The sequence below is a fragment of the Bidens hawaiensis genome, unplaced genomic scaffold (assembly GCF_021521415.1).
Source record: "Bidens hawaiensis isolate Kalapana, Puna unplaced genomic scaffold, B.hawaiensis_p1.1 tig00011793_1, whole genome shotgun sequence".
NCBI lineage: Eukaryota > Viridiplantae > Streptophyta > Magnoliopsida > Asterales > Asteraceae > Bidens > Bidens hawaiensis.
The window spans coordinates 36,571-60,706 of NW_027491937.1; the positions used below are offsets into that span (position 1 = coordinate 36,571).

The 24,136-nt window shown below is 33.4% G+C and overlaps 2 protein-coding genes and 1 non-coding gene across 3 annotated transcripts; 1 reads left to right on the top strand and 2 right to left on the bottom strand.

The window, feature by feature from the left end:
* Window positions 1-1,365: 1,365 nt before the first annotated feature.
* On the bottom strand, window positions 1,366-4,244 carry LOC143539075 (uncharacterized). The gene is made up of 5 exons (XM_077032496.1): window positions 2,700-4,244; window positions 2,528-2,579; window positions 2,320-2,450; window positions 2,110-2,208; window positions 1,366-1,443 (listed from the first exon to the last, which is right to left on the bottom strand). Exons 1-5 carry the CDS (start codon window positions 4,242-4,244, stop codon window positions 1,366-1,368), a joined length of 1,905 nt encoding a protein of 634 aa, XP_076888611.1.
* A 12,159-nt stretch (window positions 4,245-16,403) lies between these two features.
* LOC143539036 (uncharacterized) lies at window positions 16,404-18,184 on the top strand. The gene is made up of 3 exons (XM_077032456.1): window positions 16,404-16,510; window positions 16,609-16,684; window positions 17,327-18,184. Exons 1-3 carry the CDS (start codon window positions 16,457-16,459, stop codon window positions 18,097-18,099), a joined length of 903 nt encoding a protein of 300 aa, XP_076888571.1. The 5' UTR covers window positions 16,404-16,456; the 3' UTR covers window positions 18,100-18,184.
* Window positions 18,185-23,094: 4,910 nt separating this feature from the next.
* Window positions 23,095-23,168, bottom strand: TRNAI-AAU (transfer RNA isoleucine (anticodon AAU)). Its single transcript has one exon. It is a non-coding gene; the product is annotated as a tRNA-Ile (tRNA).
* Between the last annotated feature and the right edge of the window lie 968 nt (window positions 23,169-24,136).

The following is a 24,136-nucleotide window of genomic DNA, read 5'->3' on the forward strand; positions in this document are numbered from 1 at the left end:
AAACTTTAAAAAAATAGTTTCTGAATAAAAGTATGTCTCTAAATATGATATCAACTACTCCATTAAAACAAATTTGAATCCTACATAATATACAGTATCTACATCTACATAAAAAAGAAAGCAAAACAACAAATTAAATGGTTTCACATATCCCATCTATAACGTAAAACCCATTTCAAAACCCCGACCGAACCATTTGTGGATGGTCCGATTTCGGGTTTGAAAATCCCATCTAATTGGTCCGGGTCGTACCCGTTTAGGGAAGGTTTGCTGCTACAGGTTGCATAATTACAAGACTAGAGATTAAAAAACCAACTGTCATCTAGTTCATTCATAGACAAAGCTGGTTGATTTTGTAAAAACTCTATATGCGATCGAAGTTACAGTTTCACTTTCAAACAATTCAATACAAAACAAACCGAGTGCGTGCATTTAGAGTTGCGAATTTCGTACCTAAGTCTTTGGATTATTTCGTCGTCCGTAGAGTCGATCGTGAAGAAGTTTGGGGACTTAGAATTAGCGGGATCTAAGAATTGAAATACAATGTGGGAGGGAGACTTAGAATTTTGGCGGGGTAGATTAAGGAAACTGTAATATCAATTATCTGGAGTTATACTATATTTAACATAATTATTCTTTTAAAATCAACGAAGCTTTTAAGTTTTGATCCATAAATTTGAATTTAGATTCATAGGATTAAGCGAAACTACTAGAATGTGAATAATCGTAAAAGAATTATAATCATAATAATTATCTAATTTTAAAGAAAACTACTTTAAATGTCGACATTATGATCGGTTTCGGTTCGCCTTCAAACCGGTTTCTTACCATGTTACAATAGGTTTCGGTTCGGGGTTTGACCGGTTTTGGCCAGTTTCGGTCCAGCTAACCGGTTTGGAACCGGTTTCGGTGAAGAAAATTACAAACCGGTTCCGAGCCTACGGTTTCAATAGATTCCAAATGGTTTCTACATAATCGGTTTCAAACTGGTTCAGTGTCGGTTCAATTTTTGAGTCGGTTCGGTTTAACCGGTTTGTTTGTCCACCTCTAAATCCCACACCATTCAACAACCAACAAAGATTATACATGCATCAACAATCAATCAACAATAAGTAAATATTAAATTTACTAAAATTACCAAACGCCATACCCAGCAAGTAAACAAGGTTTTCAAACGAGCCAAAAACCCTAGCTATAGTACTCGAAAGATTATGTAAGTTTAGCCGATAAGCCAGTTTAGAGCAGCAAACAAAACAATAATAATTGGATTTATTATGTGTTTGAACAATTAAAAGGAGTAACTAAGTTTTGTAAACAAAAATTAAAAGATGGCTAAAACGGAAATAAAACACTTTGGATAACAACCTAAAGTATAACCAAATAATCGACATATATCATTTTAGTCATGGTAATATTGTAAGTATTCACCATTGTTAATTTGTCCTGAAAAAAAAAACAAAAAGCTTTTATTAATAAAATTACTTTTATTTAGTTATTTACATATAAAGAATATATAAGCATAAGATTATGTCAAACCTTTATTATTAGGTTGATGTTGGTTTTTCGACGTATATCCCATCAGTGTGGTCTGTTCGTAAGTATGAGGTGCCAAGAGTGGTAAAGTCATTATCTGGTTGAGTACCAACGGAAAATGGTGGTAATTCGTCAAACTGGTTATATTCTTCCTCGTCGTCAACATCATCAACCCCAAGAATGTGTCGCTTACCTTGCAATACTATTTGGTATCTTGGTTTGCTTGGGTCTTTGACAAAAAAATATTTGTGTGGCATGAGTTGCGAGAATGAATGGTTATGATTTATACCCATTTGTTGAAAGGTCGACAAGTGTAAAACCATGTTTGTCAACTTTAACACCGGTGCGATTATTGACCCACTTACATTTAAACAAAGGTATTGTGAATGAAGAATACGATAACTCCCAAATTTCTTGTATGACACCGTAATATGATTCTTTGGCGATCATCGTTACGTCGACTATTGTACTAGAGGCTATTTGTGTAACTCCGCTATTTTGCGTTGTACTTTTATCATCTTGATTTTTAGTGTAAAATGTATAACCGTTAATATCATATCCTTGGAAAGATCTTACTCTAAAATCCGGCCCCTTTGCTAACTTCTCCACGGTTTTATCAACGTTTGGTTCACCATAATTTTCTTCCACCTTCTTCTTCAACCAATCAGAAAACAGCTACTTATGTTGTTTGGTATACCAATTATCTGTCTTATGCAAATGTGTCGACCGTAATATTTTATTGTGTTCATTAACATAAGGATCGATGCATGTCATATGTTGCAGAACAGTAAAATGAGCATTTTGTAGCTCATCAGATAGTGGGGTGATTAATTTCTTACCAACTCCTCTCACGCCTGTAAGTCGACCTGAATGACGTGATTTAGGAACGCCAATGCTTTTGACCCCTTCCATATAACCTGTAAATAAATCAAGTATTTTAATGAATTTTATAATTAACGGAAATATTATATTATAAATGTTGTGTTATAAATACCTGTGCAGAACTCGGCCGCCTCTTCGGAGGTATACTCTTGAACAATGCTACCCTATGGTCGATTAGGGTTTCTCACATAACCTTTTAGCACACCCATATATATTTCAAAGGGGTACATGTATCGTAGGAATACAGGGCCACAAGACTTTATCTCTTTTATGATATGAGATACTAGATGAACCATTATATCAAAAAAGGATGGTGGAAAGTACATCTCTAGTTCACAAAGGGTAATATAAATACCCTTCTCCAGCTTATCTAGGTCTTCGGGATCAATAACTTTTGAGTGAATCATGTTGAAAAACAAACAAAGTTCAGTGATTGTGTGTCGGACTTCCTTAGGTAACAATCCACAAATTGCAATAGGAATCATATGTGTCATCAAAACATGACAATCATGAGACTTCATACCAATCAATTTACGATCTTTTATCGATACAAACCTCTTAATGTTTGCAGAATAATTAGATGGACCTTTAATATCATGCAGACATTGACAAAACTTTATTTCTCTTCTTTTGACATGGTATGGCATGCGGGTGGAAGAAAAATACTTTTTGTCTCCCTCAACAGGGGCAAGCTCTTCATGTATTCCCATCTCTTTCATGTCTTCACGGACTTTAATCCCATCTTTAGTTTTTCCAGGAATGTCTAGCAATAAACCTATCAAACTTTCACATACGTTTTTCTCGATAAGCATAACATCCAGGCAATGTCGAACTTCTAAACTTTTCCAGTAAGGTAAATCCCAAAATATTGACCTCTTTGTCCAGTTGTCTATTTTCTCGGTTCGAGTTCTTTTTCCCATAACGGTATTCATATTTTCTACTTTCTTATATGCATCAGAACTTTTCCTAGCCCTTTCAAGCTCGACATTCCCGTCAAACTCTTTTGTAAGTGTTCGATAACGGTGATTTCGCGGAAGAAAACGCCGATGTCCCATATACACAGTTTTTTTGCAATGTTTTAATCGCTTAGATCTTGTTTGGTCTTCACATACAGGACATGCTTGTTTACCTTTCGTACTATATCTTGACAAATTGGCGTATGCCGGGAACTCACTTATAGTGCAAAAAATCATGGCTCGCAACTTAAAGTTTGCTTTTTCATAAGCATCATATACATCTACACCTGGGCTCCATAGGGTTTTAAGGTCATCAATCAAAGGAGACAAATAAACATCAATGTCGTTACCAGGTTGTTTAGGACCTTGAATCAACAGTGACAACATTATGTATTTTCTTTTCATGCACAACCATGGAGGAAGGTTGTAGATGGATAGAAGAACCGGCCAAGTACTATGACGACTACTCATGTCTTTGAAAGGATTGATACCATCTGAACTAAGACCGAATCGTATATTTCTATCCTCCTTACCAAATTCAGGATAATCATAATCAAAATTTCGCCACTGAGGTGAATCCGCCACATGCCTCAACTTTCCATCATCTTTACGCTCATCAGAATGCCAACGCAACAACTTTGATTCTTTAGGATTAGCAAATAAACGCTTAAGTCTCGATATAATGGGGAAATACCACAATACTTTAGCTGGTGGCCCATTTTTCGTCACATCGTCATCATATTCATCATTTTCATTTTTACGCTTGTACCTTGATTCACCACATGTAAAACACGTATGAGCTTTTTCAAACTGATTTCTGTACAATATACAATCATTCGGACATGCGTGTATTCTTTCAACCTCTAATTCCATTAGGCACAATAGTTTCTTAGCTTGGTATACGGATATAGGTAGCTCGTTGTCTTTGGGGAGCATGTCATGCAATAACTCTAACAAACATGTAAAACTCTTATCACTCCAACTGTAGGTTGTCTTTAAGTTAAAGAGTCTCAACACAACGCTAAGCTTAGAATATTTTTGGCAACCAACATATAACGGCTTTTTCGTGTCAGCACATATCTGTTGTAGTTTTTCTTATTCAGTGTCACAAGCATTAGTTTCCAAATCATTGAACATGCCATTTAATTATCATTCCCCTCGTTTAGATTATCACTGCCCTCATTAACGTTATAAATGTCATGACTAATGTGCGGAGCATTGTTCTCGTCTATATATTGAGCGTCTAAATTCTTCAAAGTTGTGCTACTACTAGCAAGTGACTCCCCGTGTTTTGACCAACAAGTATAATTGAACATAAATCCATTTCTCAACAAATGATACTCTATTTGTTTGATATCCTCGAATTCGGTAAATGTTTTGCATTCCATACAAGGACATGAAATGGTTTCCTTTCCTTTTTTCACACGATCCTCTTGAGCAACCTTGAGAAAATTTTCATGCCAATCGCAAATCTTGGGTCAGTATATCTATTTCCATACATCCAATTATTACGATCCATCTGAAATCAATAAACAGAACCATATATTATTTGAAATATGATATACAATGTGGATAAATAAACCAAAATTAACCTAAAGCGTTGGATCCTTTATCTACGTAAGTTTGCTTATAAATAGCAAGCTTGATAGAGTATATAGAAAGTTTATCGTAAATTTGTTGGTTTTTTATTAACCAATCAAACTGTTAAAACATTTAGTATATATATATCGTAATGAGTTAGAACAAAAAATAAACATTACCTTCGGACAGGGACAATCCAAAAATTAATTGCATACGGTTGTAAATCTAAATTAATATGAATGTTTGTAGATATTTAGCAAATCAACAATTTAAAATTAATTAAATATAATAAGACGTGTAACTTCCTAAAAATTATAATCCTAAATGTGCCTTAAAGTAGGGCTGCCACTTTCACTCAAAACCCGACCCGTGAAAACCCGCACCCGAACTAACATGAGAAAAGACAAATCTAATCTCAAATCAAAGTAATTCGGGTTGTTATTGGGTCTGATTTTCGGGTTTTTGGTCAACCCGAAAAACCTGAATAAACTTTTTGTTTTAAAACCTTGTATTATTAGTTGGTTCAATTATGGTATATTCTATTTAATTGATTATATTTTTTTGATTGATCTAATAACAAGTTTGATTATGGTACCTGCTTCCATTTTTAATCAATTACAACAAAAAATAACATACTTAACAACTTCTTATGGGTTGAACAAGTTAGTTGATATACGTGATGTTTATACCGGCAACCACTTTCTTAAAAAAATGTACATAATAGGGGTGTTCACGGTTCGGTTCGTAACCGTGAAACTGCTCAACCGGTCATCGGTTCGGTTTCACGGTTGGTTTTCTTTTTCAAGTTTCGGTCGGTCGGTTTCAATAATTTCAAACCGTCGCAAACGGTTTGGTTTAAGGTTTGTATAAAAAACCAACCGTATAAAACTGGACCGGACCGTATAATTTAGTTATATTTAATTTTATAAATATTTACTTTTATATGTGTCAATACATCTTAAATAAACTGACAGTGTAATACATCTTAAATTATTATTTAATTAATATTAATACCTATATAGTAATTAAAGAATGGGGTCGACCCAAATCCCAAACATTGTTAGTAACACATCGGCCTTTAAAGTTTTTTAATAAAATATAAAAATCTAAATCTGTATATATCTTATACTTATACGAAATTGTAATTAAATAAGTTAAACTTTTACAAATTATTTAAACCCTAACATGTCTAAAACATGAAGCTAAACCAGAACCAAACCGGAAGTAACGGCTTAGTTCGGTTCGGTTTAAAAGTTCAACAATTTGGTTTTGATTTGTAAGAGTCAAAAACCGTTATCAACGGTTCGGTTCGCGATTTAATCCAAAGACCGCGAAAACCGGACCATGAACACCCCTTATACATAAAACTTTAAAAGTTTCTTGGAAAAAATAATCATTGTACCATTAACCTATATGTGAAGAGGATTCAAAGAAATAATAAGAATGGAAAACGTACCTTGAATTACAAAACCTTCACTTTAATTTGCTCAATGAATGAAACCAAAATCTAACAACATATATATTTTAAATATATATACTTTTTAATCTTTAAAATACCTTTGTTTAAATTTTAAATTCTAAAAGGATACAAATAGATATATCATAATTATTGATATAGAAAGAATACATGATGATTTTCTTTGTTTAAATATTTTACGTTTAATATTTAATATATTAAAGTGAGAAACCTAATATGATTTTCTTTAAATGAAAACTATCAGACTTTCCGTCCAATATATAAATAAGACGGTTATTATAAATTATTTAATTTAAGAAATGGATTTAAATATCAAATTTGGCATTCCATCAAATAAGACTGTTTTAGTTATACTATTTAATTTAAAAAATCAAAATAAATATTCAAATATGACGTTTTAACTTTAGGAATCAAATGAGACGGTTATCAAGTAAGACGATTCCATTAAATAAGACGCTTTCAGTAAATTATTTAATTAAAAAAATTGGTTTGAATCTTAAAAGTCACTATTTTCCTTAAAACCGTCTTAAAAAGTTTTCACAAACCGTCTTATATGACGTTTTAACTTTAGGAATCAAATGAGACGGTTATCAAATAAGACAATTCCATTAAATAATACGCTTCCAGTAAATTATTTAATTAAAAAAATTGGTTTGAATCTCAAAAGTCACGATTTTCCTCTAACCCGTCTTAAAAAGTTTTCACAAACCGTCTTATTTGATGTTTTTTGTACTAGTGTGATTAGCTTACTTTGTCACCCGGGATCCACCACAGGTTGGGTTTGAGAGCCGTGTGATGGGTGACTATCCAGCACGATTCGGAGATCACTTTTAGTCTGCGCTGGTGAATGGAAGCCCCCCTATCAAGCAAGAAAGAAGCGGCTCTTCCCACGGCGGAGTCCGCATTGACTCTATTTATTATTATGGTAAATTAGTGTATCAAGATGTCAATCTTAGATCTTATTTCGGTTACCAGTATCGCAGCCAAAGGAGTGGATGTGTGAGTTCATACGACCGAGCGAATGGTCGGGGACAAGGTCATGAAGTTGATCGAGTTCGGGAGAGCCAAAAGAACACAGTCATGGATCAAGAGAAGTTTCAAGAAGTCAAGACCGAGATTATGAGGACCAATATGGTTGTGAAAGCCAAGATGGTCAAGATCGTGGTTCAAATCAGTCACGTCAAAGGAGACAAGTTTGGAGACAAATATCCACCTATTTTCGAGTCGGAAATTAAGGGGGTGATTGTTGGACTTAATTCCCGTCCTCGAGTCAACGAGGCGGGTTGGGCCGACCCATCGAGCCTATGATGGATTGGTGTCTTGTTAATCAAGTTGAGCACGCGACTTGGTTGACATGGAATAAATTACCCGGTGAACAAGTCGAGCCAATGACTTGGACAACAAGGAATTTATTTATTAATTATTATTTAGATTTGTTTTACCAATTAGTATTTGAATATGATTATGGTATTTGTTCTAGTCTAGTTGGGTTTTGAAATCTAAACTATAATATATACCCGAGATTGTGGGTTATATCATTAAGAGAGTTAAGTGAGTTTAAGTATTGTGATTTTCGAGCTAAGTGAGTTTAACTTCGTTATTGTGTTTATCGATCCTGGTCACCAAACTTCATTTTATACATTATTATTATTATTACTATTATTTTGAACGACAAATTTTCTTTAAATATTACATTTAAACCCAAAATTGAAAAGTCCGACCCACACTAATCAGAACCCGAGTACCCCAAATTTAAATGGGTCAGTTACCAGTTCAATTTTTCTTGAACAAACCGTCCCGAAAAATACAAAACCTGAAAAACTAAACCAAAAACACCCGTTATGAGATGAAGATCAATAATACATAGGAGTCCTTCACTTTGGGATTTATTGCAATAAAAGCTGAATTACATTATATACAGTATACACATCATCTGTGATCGGGACGCACATAAAAGTTTATGATTTTATCGACTGCCATGCTTTAAAGTACTGTTAGACTTTAATGAAGACACGAACATGTGAGCTGTATATTAAATGCACGATTTGTATAATGCCTTTTTATCTTTCCACATGGTATTTGAATTTTTTTTTGAACTATGAACTTTTATAAACAACAACTGACACAACAACACCAAAAAAACCCCCACTAACAGGCCCTCTCCACAACCCGGAGACCAGCCACTAACAAAAACAAACTACAAAAACGAAAAATTACACCAATTAGACCAATCTATAGATCCATACTTTGACTTATACTTGAACCAGAGAAATCCAAGCACTTTTGTATCCCCAATAATATCTTCCACTTTGATTTCTTTACCCTCAAACACCTTGTCATTTCTCGTTTTCCAGATTCTCCAACAAACAATAATAATGACCCCATGGAACACTTCTTTTTCTATGACTCCAAGTTTAATGGACTTGTGAAGCTCCAAAAGATCTCTAACCGTGAACCCGAAAATAGGAGGAACTTTACACCAACGACTAATGTGCTCCCAAATTATCACCGCCACACCACAGCCCGTGGTTATATGATTTGCCGACTCCACCTCAACCTCGCACAAGGCGCAAACATTGTCAGACACACTAATATTTCTGCTTTCCAGCGCCCTCCGAGTAGGAATTCTGTCCATCTCTGCTCTCCAAGCATGAATATTGCATTTAGCCGGCACCCACTTACTCCACTTCATAATATAGTTATTACCATCGATTTTATTCATGTTGATCATTCTTTTTACCGACCTGACCGAGAATTCCCCACATTTGTCTCCTTGCCAATCCCAAGCATCAGGCCCTTCTCTCCACTGAGCAGTTGTCATGATCTTGAAGCATTTCTCCCATTCCTTCATCTCAAGGGCTGAAGAGGGATTCTTGATCCAACACCAGGTCCATCCAAAATTGTTACCTAACCTCCAAAACCTTTCCTTCACTTTACAAAGTTTATTCTTTTCCAATTTATACAAATTAGGACACTCTTCTTTTAGGCTTGTGTTACCAACCCAAATGTCTCTCTAAAAGCACATTTTTTGACCGTCTCCAATCTTTCCTTTTATCAAATTCATGAGAGTACTACCATCCCATTTTAATTTATTTATCACCTTTGCAATATTTAGCCACACCCCCGGATTTCCTTTTTTTTCCGGGGACCACTTCTCGGTCCATTACCTGATTGTGGATAGCGTCCACAACCCTTTTCCAAAGACCATCTTCTCATGTTCTATATCTCCAACCCCACTTTGCCAACAAAGCATTATTAGCATCTTTAAGCCTTGAGATACCCAAACCACCCTTCTCTTTTGGAATCGCAACCCTTTCCCACGCAACCCAATGAATTTTTTGCACACTACTAGAACCGCCCCATAAGAATCTTCTCATAATTTTTTCAAGATTCTCTATCACCTTACATGGCACCTTAAAAAGTGATAAATAATACACCGGTAAGCTTTCTAAGATGGACTTAATAAGGACCACCCTGCCACCAATTGATAAAGAATGGGCTCTCCAAGCCGCTAACCGTTTTTTCAAAAATATCCATAATTCCGTTCCAGTTCTGAATCTTATTCATATTAGCACCCACAGGGATGCCTAAATGAATGAAAGGCATCCTCCCAGGTTTACACCCAATCACCCCAGCCATCTCATTTATCTCCAAAAAATTAACAACACTACCATACAAGTTAGATTTTTTGAGGTTGATTTTTAGCCCGGAACACAAGTGGAAACATCTCAAAATTCGATTCACATTTTCCAGGTTACCTTTTGACCATTATCCTATAATCAGAGCATCATCCGCGTAAAGCAAATGAGAAACCGTAGGACCCTGTTAGGGGTTTGGATACCCTTCACAATACCTTCCTCTACCGCCTTATTCATCATGTAAGAAAACGCTTCCATGACAAGAAGGAACAGAAACGGAGAAAAAGGGTCGCCTTGCCTCAACCCTTTAAAGCATTGGAATTCGAAAGTAAGAGACCCATTGACTAGAATCGAGGATCTAGCCGAACGTAAAATTCCAAACATCCAATTGCACCAAATCGATGGGAACCCCATATGAGACATGACCGAGATCAGGAAGTTCCAGTTAACGTTATCGTAAGCTTTCTCGAAGTCAATTTTAAGAAAGAATGATTTTTTCTTGGCTTTGTTTGCCCAGGCTATCAGTTCATTAACAATCAACGGCCCGTCAAGAATTACTTTGCCACTTAAAAAAGCCGATTGCGAATCAGAAATAACCGACCCAAGCACCTTTTTCAACCGATTAGCCATAATTTTCGAAACCACCTTGTTTATCACCCCCACCAGGTTGATCGGTCTGAACTCATTCAAACTAACAGGATCTTTGCATTTTGGAATTAGGGTCATGAAGGAGGAGCTAACCCCTTTGTTGAAGTTACCTGTCATATAAAACCCTGCCACCACCTGTCATATGGTATATGAATTAACTTCTTTTAAATTACTTTTTTTTAACAGTCATTTAACTATGACGGGATATATGTAAGGATTGAACCAAAACATTTTCTTTTCTTTATTAAAGTCTTTACGGCGTGTTCGTTTAACGGAATTCGTAGGAATTTAAAAGAATTGGAATTAAAATCTCATGACATGACGTGTTCGTTTCATAGGAATTGGAATTGTAATTCCATTTTTGCGTGTTCAGTTCAAATAATTGGAATTGGAATTCAGTTCTTTCAAATTTCTTTAAATAAAAGAATTCTAAATCTTTTCAAAATGTGTAGGAATTTAAGAAAATTCATTTGAATCTTTTCTCGAGTTTTTTATTAACGAGAATAACGAATAAAACATTTTTAGTTTTATACTTTATTTGTTTTTACTTTATATTTTGAGTTATGAATTTTTTATTATTTTTTTGAGGATTTTTGATCTTAACAGAAAACTCATAAAAAACAAAAAAAACCCTCAAAAAAATTCAAAAAAAAAAAATAATAAAAAATCGTAACGCAAAATATAAATAAAAATAAAAAAAAACTCAAACAACTAAAATGTTTTCGTCGTTATTCTAATAAAAAAACGATTTTAATTTATTTGTGGTGATATATTACTATTTATTTGTCAAACGAACACATTAAAAATGAAATTGGATTTCAATTCCCTCAAATTCCAAATTCTATTAGAATGTTTAGATTCTAAATCCAATTATTTCAAAATTCAAATCCTATACAAATTCCAGTTCCATTTTATCCTGTAAAACGAACGCGTCTGATGTTTTAACTCAACTATTTCTACAACTGCGAGTAAACATAAACTCTTTAAAAATCTCTACTATATATAAAGGAGCAGTGAAGGACCTCTTAAAACTTAAGAGGTACAAACTGTATTACATAAATCACAACACTTGATGCATGTCTTAAGGTGGTTAAGAGGATATAGTAGTATTTTGGCAAAATAAAACACACGATTAAAAACAAACTTACACTAATAGCCCCTCTACTTTAGTTAACTACTTGTAAATATAAGTAATAATTACATATTTGGCACTTCATCTTTTCCTTTATATATGACAAGTTTATTTATTTTTTTTGTTACTACTATATCTTTAAATATATTATGATTTAAAAAAACCGAACCCACTGTTGCAACATGCTTATTTTTGTTGACGTTTTGACATAAAATTTGTTTAATACCGAGCTATTGATTATAATGTACAACTCATTAATGCATCAATGTACAAGTCACTTGATAATAAAAAAAATATTATTATTTAATTAACATTAAATACAATTTTTAAATCTAATGGAAAAACACGTTCCATCCAAGGCCAAATTAACGGTTACCACTATTATTCTAGGGTCAATTTGTATGGAATTTCAAAAGAATGTAATGGAAATCTTCAACAAGGAGATCAAATGGTATTTTACAATTTTTATTTTCTACTTTTTTAATTCTATCTGTTATTCTATTTTGAATTTGATTATTTAAAATGTATTTAATGTTTCATTTTTATTTTCTAATTTTATGTTCCAACTATACTATTTTATGCATACAACATACCATTTAGTGACCACCTTTATAAAATATATATGTGTATATGTTAGTGTGTATTCATGTAGAGTTTTCTTTGTTGCTAAAGAATAAAGATTAACCCAAAGGCTTCACCTACCTTCATCATAATAATATGCTTTTCTAATGGATGGGCATGAAGCAATAGTTTCTTTGGTATCAATGCTCTTTTTTTAAGAAAGTTATTATGGATTATTATCGTGTACTTTTCTATATGTACTAATATACCGATCTTTCTACGAAGTTAATTTGATCTCACAGGTTGTTAAAGTTGCTGATTTTGGAGTCGCAAGGTTGCATGAATCTATAGTACCGACTATAGAAACACAACATACAAGTGGGTGGCGCTCGAGCTATGACAATGCTTTTATGTTAGGTGCAGCCATGATTCTTGAACCATTGCTCAAATATTGGATTAATTGGGGCAATACTAATTTGTATATGGTCAGCAACCTAAGATCATTCTTGAAAAATAAACTGGTATTATTTTGGGAAAGAGTATGATATGAGTTATCACAATAAGACTTGGAAACTGTCACTACTATGAAAACTTGTAAAGTTTAGTGTAGTCATTACCTTAATAGAAATACTAAAAGTATACAAACTAATTTTTGTAACTATTTCTTGTGTCCTCGGATTTTTATTTTTAAATCACAACCCAAAAAGGCAATTTGTCTATCACCCTTAGCCCATGCTGTTAGTCTATTTTATTACTTTTAAAATATTTTTTTGTTGTATTATTAATTGTGTCAATTAGAAGCAAATATTTAATGGTATTTTTTCCCAACATAATAAATATTTTGGAGTATGAGAAAGTGCTAAAAATTTCTATATCCTAAACAGTTGTCGGTACCATTCAACATCTTGCAAACAATACTTGTAGCGTGTAAGGGTAATATTTTTGAGGTAATAATATATTTGGCATCTTTAAATTATTGGTATGACCAACATTTATGTGTATAATATTTATATTGTTCAGATATATTTTATACATTATATGGTGTGAATCATCTGAATATAAAATAATCCCATTTTAAGTAAAAACTATCACTTATTTTTTAACTTGATTTGGGTTTAAAATTTTTTGTTAAGTCGATTTATGTGGTTTTGTTTTTTAGACATATAAATGGTGAAATTTGGATGCTTAGAATGATGAGGTTTCTTTACAAAAAATTTTGCAACAAACTTTATTTACTGAAAGATTTAATCGGTTTATTTTTAGGTGGGCGGCCTCGAGTTTGTGTTGCAGAAACCAAGCACGTGAGCTAATTTTTCGATTCGAGGTATCCTAGCCATTACACTATGTTTTGTATACTTTTGTTCAAATTTATATCTTCATTGATTAGCTTGTTTTTATTTTTATTCTCTATCACAAAACTAGCTTTTAACAATTTGTTTATGACTCGGATTTTCAGTGGTCTCTAGGGTCAAAGAGGATAGGAGAAAATTGGTAGCTTTATTATTGAAGTATGGGCAGGACTAGAAATTGCAGTCACAACAACATAATTCAATAGTCGAGTCAAAATGAGTTTATGCCAAAATGAGTAATTATATTACGGGCCAATATAGATTTGGGTCAAAACAAGTAATTTTTAGTACAAGTTAAAATGAGCCTGTTGACTTGCAACCAATAATTTTACATTTTTGGTGACCAATAGACTCTTTGGATAATTGAATACTTCTTTTTGGATATTTACAGATAAGATAAGATGAACCCGAATAAGTGAGGAAGTTGCAAGATCTTGCGCCAAGTATGGACAAGATAAGATTAATGTTGTAAAAAAAATTAGTGTAACACTATTATTTTCAAGCCTGCAGCAAACAAACAGATCAGAAATGTTGGATTTCAGTGTTGTCTATATACTTCGAAAACAAGCTGAGGTTTGAAAAAAGCTTTAAATTTATGCCAGCTGGGGCTTCAAATGCGTATTAGACTTTCATGGTTATGATTTATGCGATTGTTTTAAATGAATAGAATGTGTGAATGTAGGTTGTAGGGGAAATAGAAATAAAGGCTCAGATAAAGCTATGTTTCAAGACAACGTAGGTAAACATGTGGTGTAAGATCATTCCAGTTGAAGCCCATTGAAAATGTATTGCCGGTTCCGAGCGAAGATTGATGAATAGGAGGCTAGATACATTAATGCACTGAGCTAGTTCTGAGCATGTACCAACACCAATAGGAAACGAATGCACAGTGAAACGTGTGGGTGATAACCACTAATAGAGTACTTATACAATATATCACAAACGAATTGATAAACTAAAAAAACACGCTTTGCAAATTGCCGACACCGCAGCATCGCGCGGGTACCCTACTAGTATATATATAAAGAGTGAGTGAAGGACCTCTTAAATTTTAAGAGGTCCAATCAATAATGCAACTTGTACAATACATAATGCATCAAATTATAAGATTTTAAGGGCACTTTTGTCTTTAACCATATAATAAACGGTTAAGTTCAACTTTGTCAAAAATAAATTACAACTTTAGTCCTTCAACTTCAATTAGTTTTTGTTAATTTATATAATACTTACACTTTTACCCCTTATCCTAAACAAACTACCCCCACGACTTTTAAACGGCCTTAACTTTTTCACACGTTAATATTTTTTAAAAATAATCACACTATAAAAACGAGCATTATATATACTTTAATTTGAGTATCATATTGTTATAGTTTATTAATTTTAAAAAAAAGGAAAATATTGGATTTTAATAATCCCAACTTAATGCAGTTGGCTGATAATAATCCCAACTTTGAAAGTAGCTGTCACTGATCCCAACTTTCACACTATTTATTTTCATTGGACATCCGTTAAAAAAAACTTAACGACGCTATGTTTTTTTCCAAATTTCAAACTGATATTTTAGGGCTTTTGATCGGAATGAGAATACGAGTCGATTGATGTAAAACTTACTTCCAAACGGTGGTCCAAACGACTAAAGGAAGCTTCAATTTCGGTGTTTAAACTTTTAATTAACAAAAATCAAGCTGTTTAGAGCGTCGTTTCGAGTTAAGTTTTACATCAACCGACTCGTATTCTCATTCCGATCAAAAGCCCTAAAATATCAGCTTGAAATTTGGAAAAAAACATGACGTCATTAAGTTTTTTTTAACGAGGTCTAATGAAAATAAATAGTGTGAAAGTTGGGACCAGTTACAGCTACTTTCAAAGTTGGGATTATTATCAGCCAACTGCATTAAGTTGGGATTATTAAAATCCAATTTTCCTAAAAAAAATTAACATGTTACGTGATTATCAATTAGTACCGGCAAAATGTCGGACATGTTCGGCTCATGGGTCATAACAAATTATGGTCAGAATATGTCTATACAAAAAATGGTTAATTTGGTTCGTTTCTCGATGGGTTCAGGTCAAAAGAGGGCAGATCAAAACGAGCTTTGGGTTAAAACGATGTTGGGTTGGAATGGGTTTCGCGTCAAAACGGGTTGGGTTAAAAAATGGTCTACTTGAAATTACTGTGCATTTCATCTTTGTTTCTTGATTTTCGTCACCGGTTACGCGCGTTCAAGCATTAGTTACGTGGATGACCTTGTTTATGCGTACCAAATTACTTGCGTGTAGGCGTTGTGTGACGCGATTACCGACACCGGTTACATGTCTGATATCACGTTACGCACATACCATTATCCGGATATGAACATACTGTTGCGAGGAACATACTGACATCGATAACATTCGTGCGTATCCCGCTACATCGCGAGGGCACCTATCTAGTAGTTAACAAACGCAGAGTGGATGGGTTTGGTGCCTAACAAACTGCCATTGGATTTATCATTTATGACATGTCACGTGACATTAGTGACGTGTTAGTTAACTGAGTACATTCATAAGGGGGTCGTGCTGACGTGTCTCCCACCCTTCCACCTCACCACCACCTTCGTTATAATTATAACCTCACTCACCCTCTCACCCTCTCACCTTTATATCTAAATTCAGACATTTCATTTCAGTAAAGTAAATTAACAAACCCTTAAGTTATGGCAAAACAACCAGCTGTTTCCGGTAATAACACCACCTCCGACCACCTGCAGGTATATATATACTCATACTCCGCTAGTTATATAAATTTTCTCTTCTAGAATAATAATATTATTATTCATGTTGTGTTCTGTAATTAATTTCGTTTCAGACATGGGTTTTGAGAGTTTATATCCACTGTGAAGGTTGCAAGAAGAAAGTCTTCAAAGTTCTTCAACGCATCGATGGTGATTTACCTGCTATTTTGTATTTTAACTTCTTGATTTCCTGTTTATATATACTAGGGATGAGATATTTTCCCCGTACCGTACCCATACCAGTACCGAACGAATTCGGTATTAATTTTTAGTATCAGTCCTAGAATATTTTTCAGTATTTCAATATTTAGTACTGATAAAGAAATGTAGAGTTTTTCTTTTTTTTTTTAAAAAAAGAAATTGATATAGTTTTTACTTTTTAGGATATGTTATATGTTTTGGTTTTGATGTTATGGTTTTTTAATTTAATTACAAATGAATTTGATACGATTTTTTTTAAGAAATTAATACAGTTTTTACTTATTAGGACATGTTATATGTTTTGGTTTTGATGTTATGGTTTCTTAATTATAAACGAATTAAAGGTATCAAAGCAGTTACCAAACCAATACATTCGGTACAGTATTCGGTACACAATTTTGTTTAAATTCGGTATTGGTATTTTCGGTACACAATTTTGTTTAAATTCGGTATTGGTATTTTCGGTACACAATTTTGTTTAAATTCGGTATTGGTATTTTCGGCACATCTAAAATACATGTAATTTATTTTAGATTTTTTCTTCACTTTATTATCAAGTTATAAATGTGTATTTGATTTGAAATATTTTAGGTGTTTATAAGACAGTAATAGATGCAAAAGAGCACAAGGCTACAGTTACCGGATCTGTTAATGGTGAAATTCTCATCCAGAAGCTTCTTAAATCCGGTAAACACGCCGAGATTTTACCCGAGAGTTTCGCCCCTGCGGCTGCGGATACCGCTTCCGGAAATTCAAAGAAGAAGAAGAAGCAGAACAACAAACAAAACGACAGCGTACCGGTAGCTGAAGATGTTGAAAATGCCAACAATGTAAAAACCGAAACCAAAGACGCAACGAATAACGGAAGTGATGCCGGAAAAGGTCAGGAAGAAGCTGTTACCGTTACTGTCACCACCGCTGACAGTAACGGTAATAGTAACAGTAATGTAATGGGTGGTGGTAAAAAGAAGAAAAACAAGAAAAAGAAAGGTGACAATAACGAGAGTAACGCCCCACCAAAAGATGATACTGAAAGCCTACCTACGGGTAATCCAGCTGCAGGGAATGCACAGACTTCCATGGATTATCCACATGTAGGCCCACAGGTACCTCAGATGGTGTACCCAACACCATACGAGGTACCACCGTATCACTACTACCCTACTTCAGCATACGGAGTGAGTTACAGTACATCATACCCGAGTACTGAATCCTCATACTATACCCCACCGGTGTATGGATACGCGCAATCGCATCCGTCAGTTTATTATCCTGTGCCACCGCCCTCGTCGAGTTACAGTAGGAGTGCGTTTGATGATAACGACGATGACGGTGGTGAGGGCAGGTGGTGCACCATCATGTGACGTGAGCCTAATTCTGTTAGGATCCTTGTTACAAAAGAAAATATATGTAGTACGTAAGTTTGTTAGTGTACATATATAATTTTGTATTATACATATATAATTTTGTATTATAGTTTGAAATAGCATATGTATAATGTTATTATAATGTAAAAGTTTTGGTTTTAAAAATCTTTTATGTTGTAAACGAACGGATCAGCTCCGTTAGGCTTGTTGTTTGTAAACGATCCGAGTTCAAGTTTGACCTTGACCTGGCTCGGTTTGATTCGTTTTTGTCTAGTTTTTTCTTTCATTGTTTTGACTTTTAAAATGATCAAGCTTTTATTTGTTTTAATCTTTTTCTAGTTGATATTATGATATTGTATAATGTCTACTTACCCAGAATCAGTTGGTGAGAACCTGAATTTCGAGTATGATCGTTATGTCTCTTCAAAAAACTTGAAGCTTGATCAATCTAGAAAATATCTAAAAATAGGTTTGAGTATGATCTTTTTGTTACTTCAGTTTTGAAAATAGCCACACGGGGAAAACCAATCCTCCAATTTCTACTATGATTTTCCTTTCAAGCTTAGTTCAGTTTTGAGTGTTTTCTTTCAAGTTCGGTGCTGATAATGTTTAATGATGGTACACACTAAATAAGTGATTAGCCACTAGGTTATTCAAATCAATAAAACAAAATCTAATTAGAAATAAATTAAATTATAACAAAAAAAACTTATCATATAACTAAAAACTGTTTTTAAATGTGTAAGACCTGAGTATTTGACTATGTGATTATCGTCACCTATCAGTCAAACATCTACTCATCACTAGTGTGATTCTTTGAGTGGGATAAAATGCGAGGAAACGAAAAACTAAAGACTTATCGTTACGTTCTTGTCCTTTTGTTGTTAAAACACTGTGTTTGTTTTTTATGGTTTTGTCTTTAGCTTCAAGCATTAAAAGATGTTTAAAACTTTTGGTTAACAATACTATGTCCATGGCTTTGTAGCCTAGTGGCATCTTGGTGGTGGGATAAGGCTTAGGGACCATAAGGTCCTGGGTTCGAATCCCATAAAAAGGGGGTTTTCCCAACTTTTGTTGGCTTTCCTCCTGAATTGGTGGTTAGGCATTATTGCCTAGTGGAGATGGATATGATCGCGTGGTTCTGCTGGTACTATACTCCAGTGGTCCGTGAGTGATCCTAAATTTGCCGTTCAAAAAAAAAAAAACAATACTATAATAGCATAGTTAGGCTATTTGCACTCATAACCCTTTTGTTATGCGTTACGAGACACGTGTTACTCACATTAGCAAAGGGGTGCTAATAAAATGTGAGGAAAACATGAATGGTTAGAGTAGAGGCACTATATACTTCAAAACGGCCCGAAAAGGGGGTGTTTGGGCGCTATAAGGCATCCATAATGCCCCACTACACAGGCTCTTGAGGTTACCATGCTTGCCGTACCGGTTCTTAGATTTAAAACCTGGTCAAGTTATAAGGAGTTGAGCTTTTTAGCTCTACGTATGCCAATTTTGTTAAATGTTTCTTAATTCATAAAGCAGAAGAAAGACATGTTATATATGTATTTATAAAAAAGACTAGAGAAAAGTTTTTCTATAATAAACACTATAATTTATTTATTAAGAAAAAGATACTGGTGACTCGATTTGATTATTTTGGTTTTGTATACACATATAATCGTAATTTAACTGTAAAAAGCGACTGAAAAGCTATATAATCAAACCATTGGTTTCTCAATTAATTTAAGTTCTTAGATTATTGGTTAATTTTATAATAAAACAATAGGTGATGAAAAGGTTTGTTTTAAAGAGAGCATATCCTCAAAAGAAGTTAAGATATTAAATGGTTATGCTTTTTAGAAAGGAAAAATAAAAAAAGCATCAATTCCTTTGGTTTAAGCCTTTAGCTTTTCATGTTGATAGACATACCACTTTTAACTGTAAAGCACATTTGTCTGTTTATTTATGGCCTCTTCTCTCTCTTGAATGATATTGTACATATGGGTCCTCTAACCATATTGTTACGGTTTTTGTGTCATCCCGAAACTTCACGCTGTTTTTGTTTTCTATCTTCATCTCAGATTAGGATGGTGGTCACGATTGGTGTAATTATGATACCTAGATGTGGGAATAGTGTTCCCCTTGGCGTTGCCTTGCCACCTCACTGCCACTAAGGATGAGCGGTAGCAGTTCTAATTTTCTCAAATTATTGATACTAGTACATACAGAAATATTTGGTTCAGTACAGGTACCGGTATTGAAGGAAAATATCGGGAAATATTGGTACTTATGGTGTGTACAACACGGTTTGGTTCGATTTTAAACCCAACATAGCTAAAACTAAAATGTTCGGTTATTGTAGTCTCTTAACTGATTGGTGATGGATATGTGTATAATTGAAACGAAACCATAAAGTTTGATTTTTAGAAAAACACTAAACTAAACCATTTGTTGGTTTGATTTGGTTTGATTACGATGGTTAATTCACTTTTAGGTCGGTTAATTTAATTTCCTGCTCACCTCGAACCCTTATATGCAAATACTGAGCAAACTACTATCTTAAATAAAATTTGTACATGGACTAATATTTAAACATTTTATGCATTCAAACTAACTACAATCGTCCTTAAAGATTGAGAAATAAATATAGGAAAGATTGAGAACGTTCTGTAAACCATTTACTTTATTTATTTTGTTTAGAATATTTCAGTGACCTTAATATTATTTATTTTATTCTGTAGTATTAGTCAAAACGAGGCTGCTTGGTTTTCTCTTATATTTTATTCGATAGTAATTTCAAAGCCGTTCAAAAGAAAAAAGATATATATTAATAATTTAAATTAAAGCTTGACTAGTACTCCCATCGTTCTATTTTAAATGGTATGGGACCCAAAACACACTAATTAAAAAATATTTGCTCATTTTATTTTATGAGTTATAAAATGACAATAACGTCCTTTAAGTTATTATGGCTAAAAACTATTGGAACATCTAGTATATGTAATAATAATAATAGCACAATTGAAAATTGAATTTATATGTATAAAAATGACATTTAAATTGAGACAACCAGAAATAAAAAAGTAGACATTTAAAATGGAACGGATGAAGTAATATACTTTAATATATAGTATAGTTATTAACACATAAACACTAATAATAATATTCACTCAATGGAGCAGACTTGATCCAATTAAAGCGTTGTTTAAAAAGTAAAACCAAAACTCTAGTATGTGACAAAATATTTAATAAATAAAAATGATTATAAACTAAAACCATGAGTCAGTAAAATATTTAGTGAATAAGAAATATTTGATAAATATTTTGCTAAGTGAATTAAAAATAGGTTGTTCAAAAGAGAAAAGTAAAATATTTCTTGGTCTAAAATAGTTTACATAAGTCTTGTTACGTGTCATATGATGAATGACAAAAGGTGGAAACATTTATTATGTGTCGATCGAAATTCCAGAACGTTCTATTGCGTGGTCTTATTGAATGTTGATAGTAAACTGTACTGACTTTTAGTCAAAAAGATGGTAGGATTTTGGAGGATCACAATTCACTTCTGGATCCTTCTTCGTTTTTTATTATTATTTTTTAGCAGCATTAGCAAGATGATAACTGTCTCTCAATAGCTAGTAATATTTGTCAACCTCTTCTTACCCCAAGTTCGAATCCTTCCCTACGAGGTTTGCTAGTATTTACAAAATTTACACTTGGTAGGATTAAACCGAATACCTCTAAAAAAAAACACCACTTAGTGAAAAAGCTATATGTAATGGACTTACACCCTCTATCACATCACACCCAAGGTGTGGAACACCGGTTGGCGTGAGTGTGATGTGGGTGAGTGTGTGGTCATGCAGTGGGGCGAGTTTGTTTATTTACGCACTAGCAAACATCTGATCATTTGTTTTAAACTTAGAACCATTGTGAGACCATTACACGCTTTAATCTTAATGAGTGTGAAAATGCATTTTTTAGATACCAGTATAAATCGGTCGGTAATACCGTTATTACGGGCTACCGGACACGACCCAGGTATGATCAAGGTCGGTAAAACTAGAGACAACATATCTTTTGAGCCATCGGTAAATCCAGTTTACCATTTACCGATTAACATCGTTAAACCTGTCTTCAAATTTGATTTTTAAAAAATATAGAAGTTTGGGTGGTTGATGAAGAGCCGGAGGAGATTTCATAATGATGATGTAGATAACATGTTTGGCGAGGAAGAGAATAAATCGGTTTCTCAAACACAAGGTTACTTGTTATATATGTTACTTATCTTACGTAAATTTAGTATATTATGGGGATTGGTAACTAAAACTTCTTATTTTATGTTGTAGAAAACGAAAATAGTTATGTTCTTATTGTTGAGGATGACGATGATAGTGAATTACATCTTTTAAACAATCGTAAACTTTATGCATTCAACACTCCAATACCATAAACCTATTATAGATTTTTATTTAAAAAACTTCGTCAAATTATAGAGTTAACTAGTAGTTAACTAGTCATACTTGTATGAACCGTCCAACACAATCTGTTGTGTCATTTCTAGGCTCATTCATCTACGGTCAAAAACCAGTAGAATAAAAAGTAATAAAAAAATGGTCGCATATGATGAACGACTGAGCAGAGTTGTTTGAATTAGCGATTTTTGCCTTGCGCTGCAGTGCCCTCGCCGATTGCATATTGAGGTTTATTTTCGAATACGAACATACGAGTGGGTAATGTTGAAGAAGGCCGAATGGAGAGAGGTTACTTGCAATTGTTATTTGTTAGTTATTTTGAGTTAAAAGTTAACTGTAAATTGAATAAAAATAAAATGGGTTTGGGCCCTATTGATTGTTTGGGTTAGTATTGCTTATTGGGTCTAATTCTTTAAAACCCAAGTAAACTAGTTATTGATCCAATTCTTTTAAACCCAAATAGTTTGGGTATTTAGATAAACGTATGGCACTAGTAAAAGATTCAAAAATATAAAGGCAATGGCCCATGCAGGCCTCAAACCTGCGACCTTCGCGTTATTAGCACGACGCTCTAACCAACTGAGCTAATAGACCGTTTTGTTTTTCGGAAGCTGAATTTTTATATATCCGTATATTTACATATAATACTGTATTTAATTGTATATGCATCTATCAGAGTGCGCGTTAATTTGGTATTCCTAAGATTGTATTATCTATACTATATAATACACCAAATAAGGGTAAATTAAGACATCCATTTTTAAGTAATTTACAACATTTAAAGAATGATATACATGTGTTAGTAAGAGTAAACTTGTCTTTTAAACACCATTCATTCAACTTACCAGTTTGGCCTCTTATCTTTAACCATATTATGTTTTTAATTTAAGTTGTAAACTAACTTCTAACCCATGATTTTTAAACGACTATAGCCTTTTCAAACGTTAATAGTTTTATAAAAAAATTACACCATAAAAACGAGCATTTTATTCTCTTTAATTTGGATATGATATTGTTATAACTTTTTTCATTTTAAATAAATTAATATGTTACGTATGGGTGTTCAGTGTCAGTTTTGATAGTTTTTAAGTTAAAATTGTGAGTCCAACCGTTAATACTAATTTTTTGTCGTCCAAAACCAAACTCAACCATTGAAAGTTGAAACCAAATCGTTACTAACGGCCTGATTCCAGTTTGATTTCACAGTTTAAACTTTAATAATAAATTTAGTTTAAAATAATTATTAAATTAAGGGTGTGTTTGGGATTACTTATTTAAGTCTAAAAGGACTTTATGTGAAAAGGAATTATAAACTTATGACTTTTTGAAAAGGAGTTTGTATAAAAGTGTTTGGATTAACTTATGTTAATAAGTTGTTTTTAAAGAGTGTTTGGGAATATTATATTAATAAGCTAGAGAATCATAACTTTTCAAAACCCTCTTATTTTGCCTTGGCCATAAGTTAAAAATCATAAGTCCTTATGGTTTGCCAAACACCTTATACACATTATTAACTTTTCAAAAAGTTTATAAGTTATAAGTTGGTGGAAATAAGGAATCTC

Coding starts and splice junctions, on each gene's coding strand:
- LOC143539036 (XM_077032456.1), top strand. CDS start 16,457: ATGGCAAAACAACCAGCTGTTTCCGGTAATAACACCACCTCCGACCAC. Junction 16,511..16,608: donor CCACCTCCGACCACCTGCAG/GTATATATATAC, acceptor ATTTCGTTTCAG/ACATGGGTTTTGAGAGTTTA. Junction 16,685..17,326: donor AGTTCTTCAACGCATCGATG/GTGATTTACCTG, acceptor GAAATATTTTAG/GTGTTTATAAGACAGTAATA.
- LOC143539075 (XM_077032496.1), bottom strand. CDS start 4,244: ATGGAATTAGAGGTTGAAAGAATACACGCATGTCCGAATGATTGTATA. Junction 2,580..2,699: donor TTGATATAATGGTTCATCTA/GTATCTCATATC, acceptor AATCGACCATAG/GGTAGCATTGTTCAAGAGTA. Junction 2,451..2,527: donor GGCGGCCGAGTTCTGCACAG/GTATTTATAACA, acceptor ATTTATTTACAG/GTTATATGGAAGGGGTCAAA.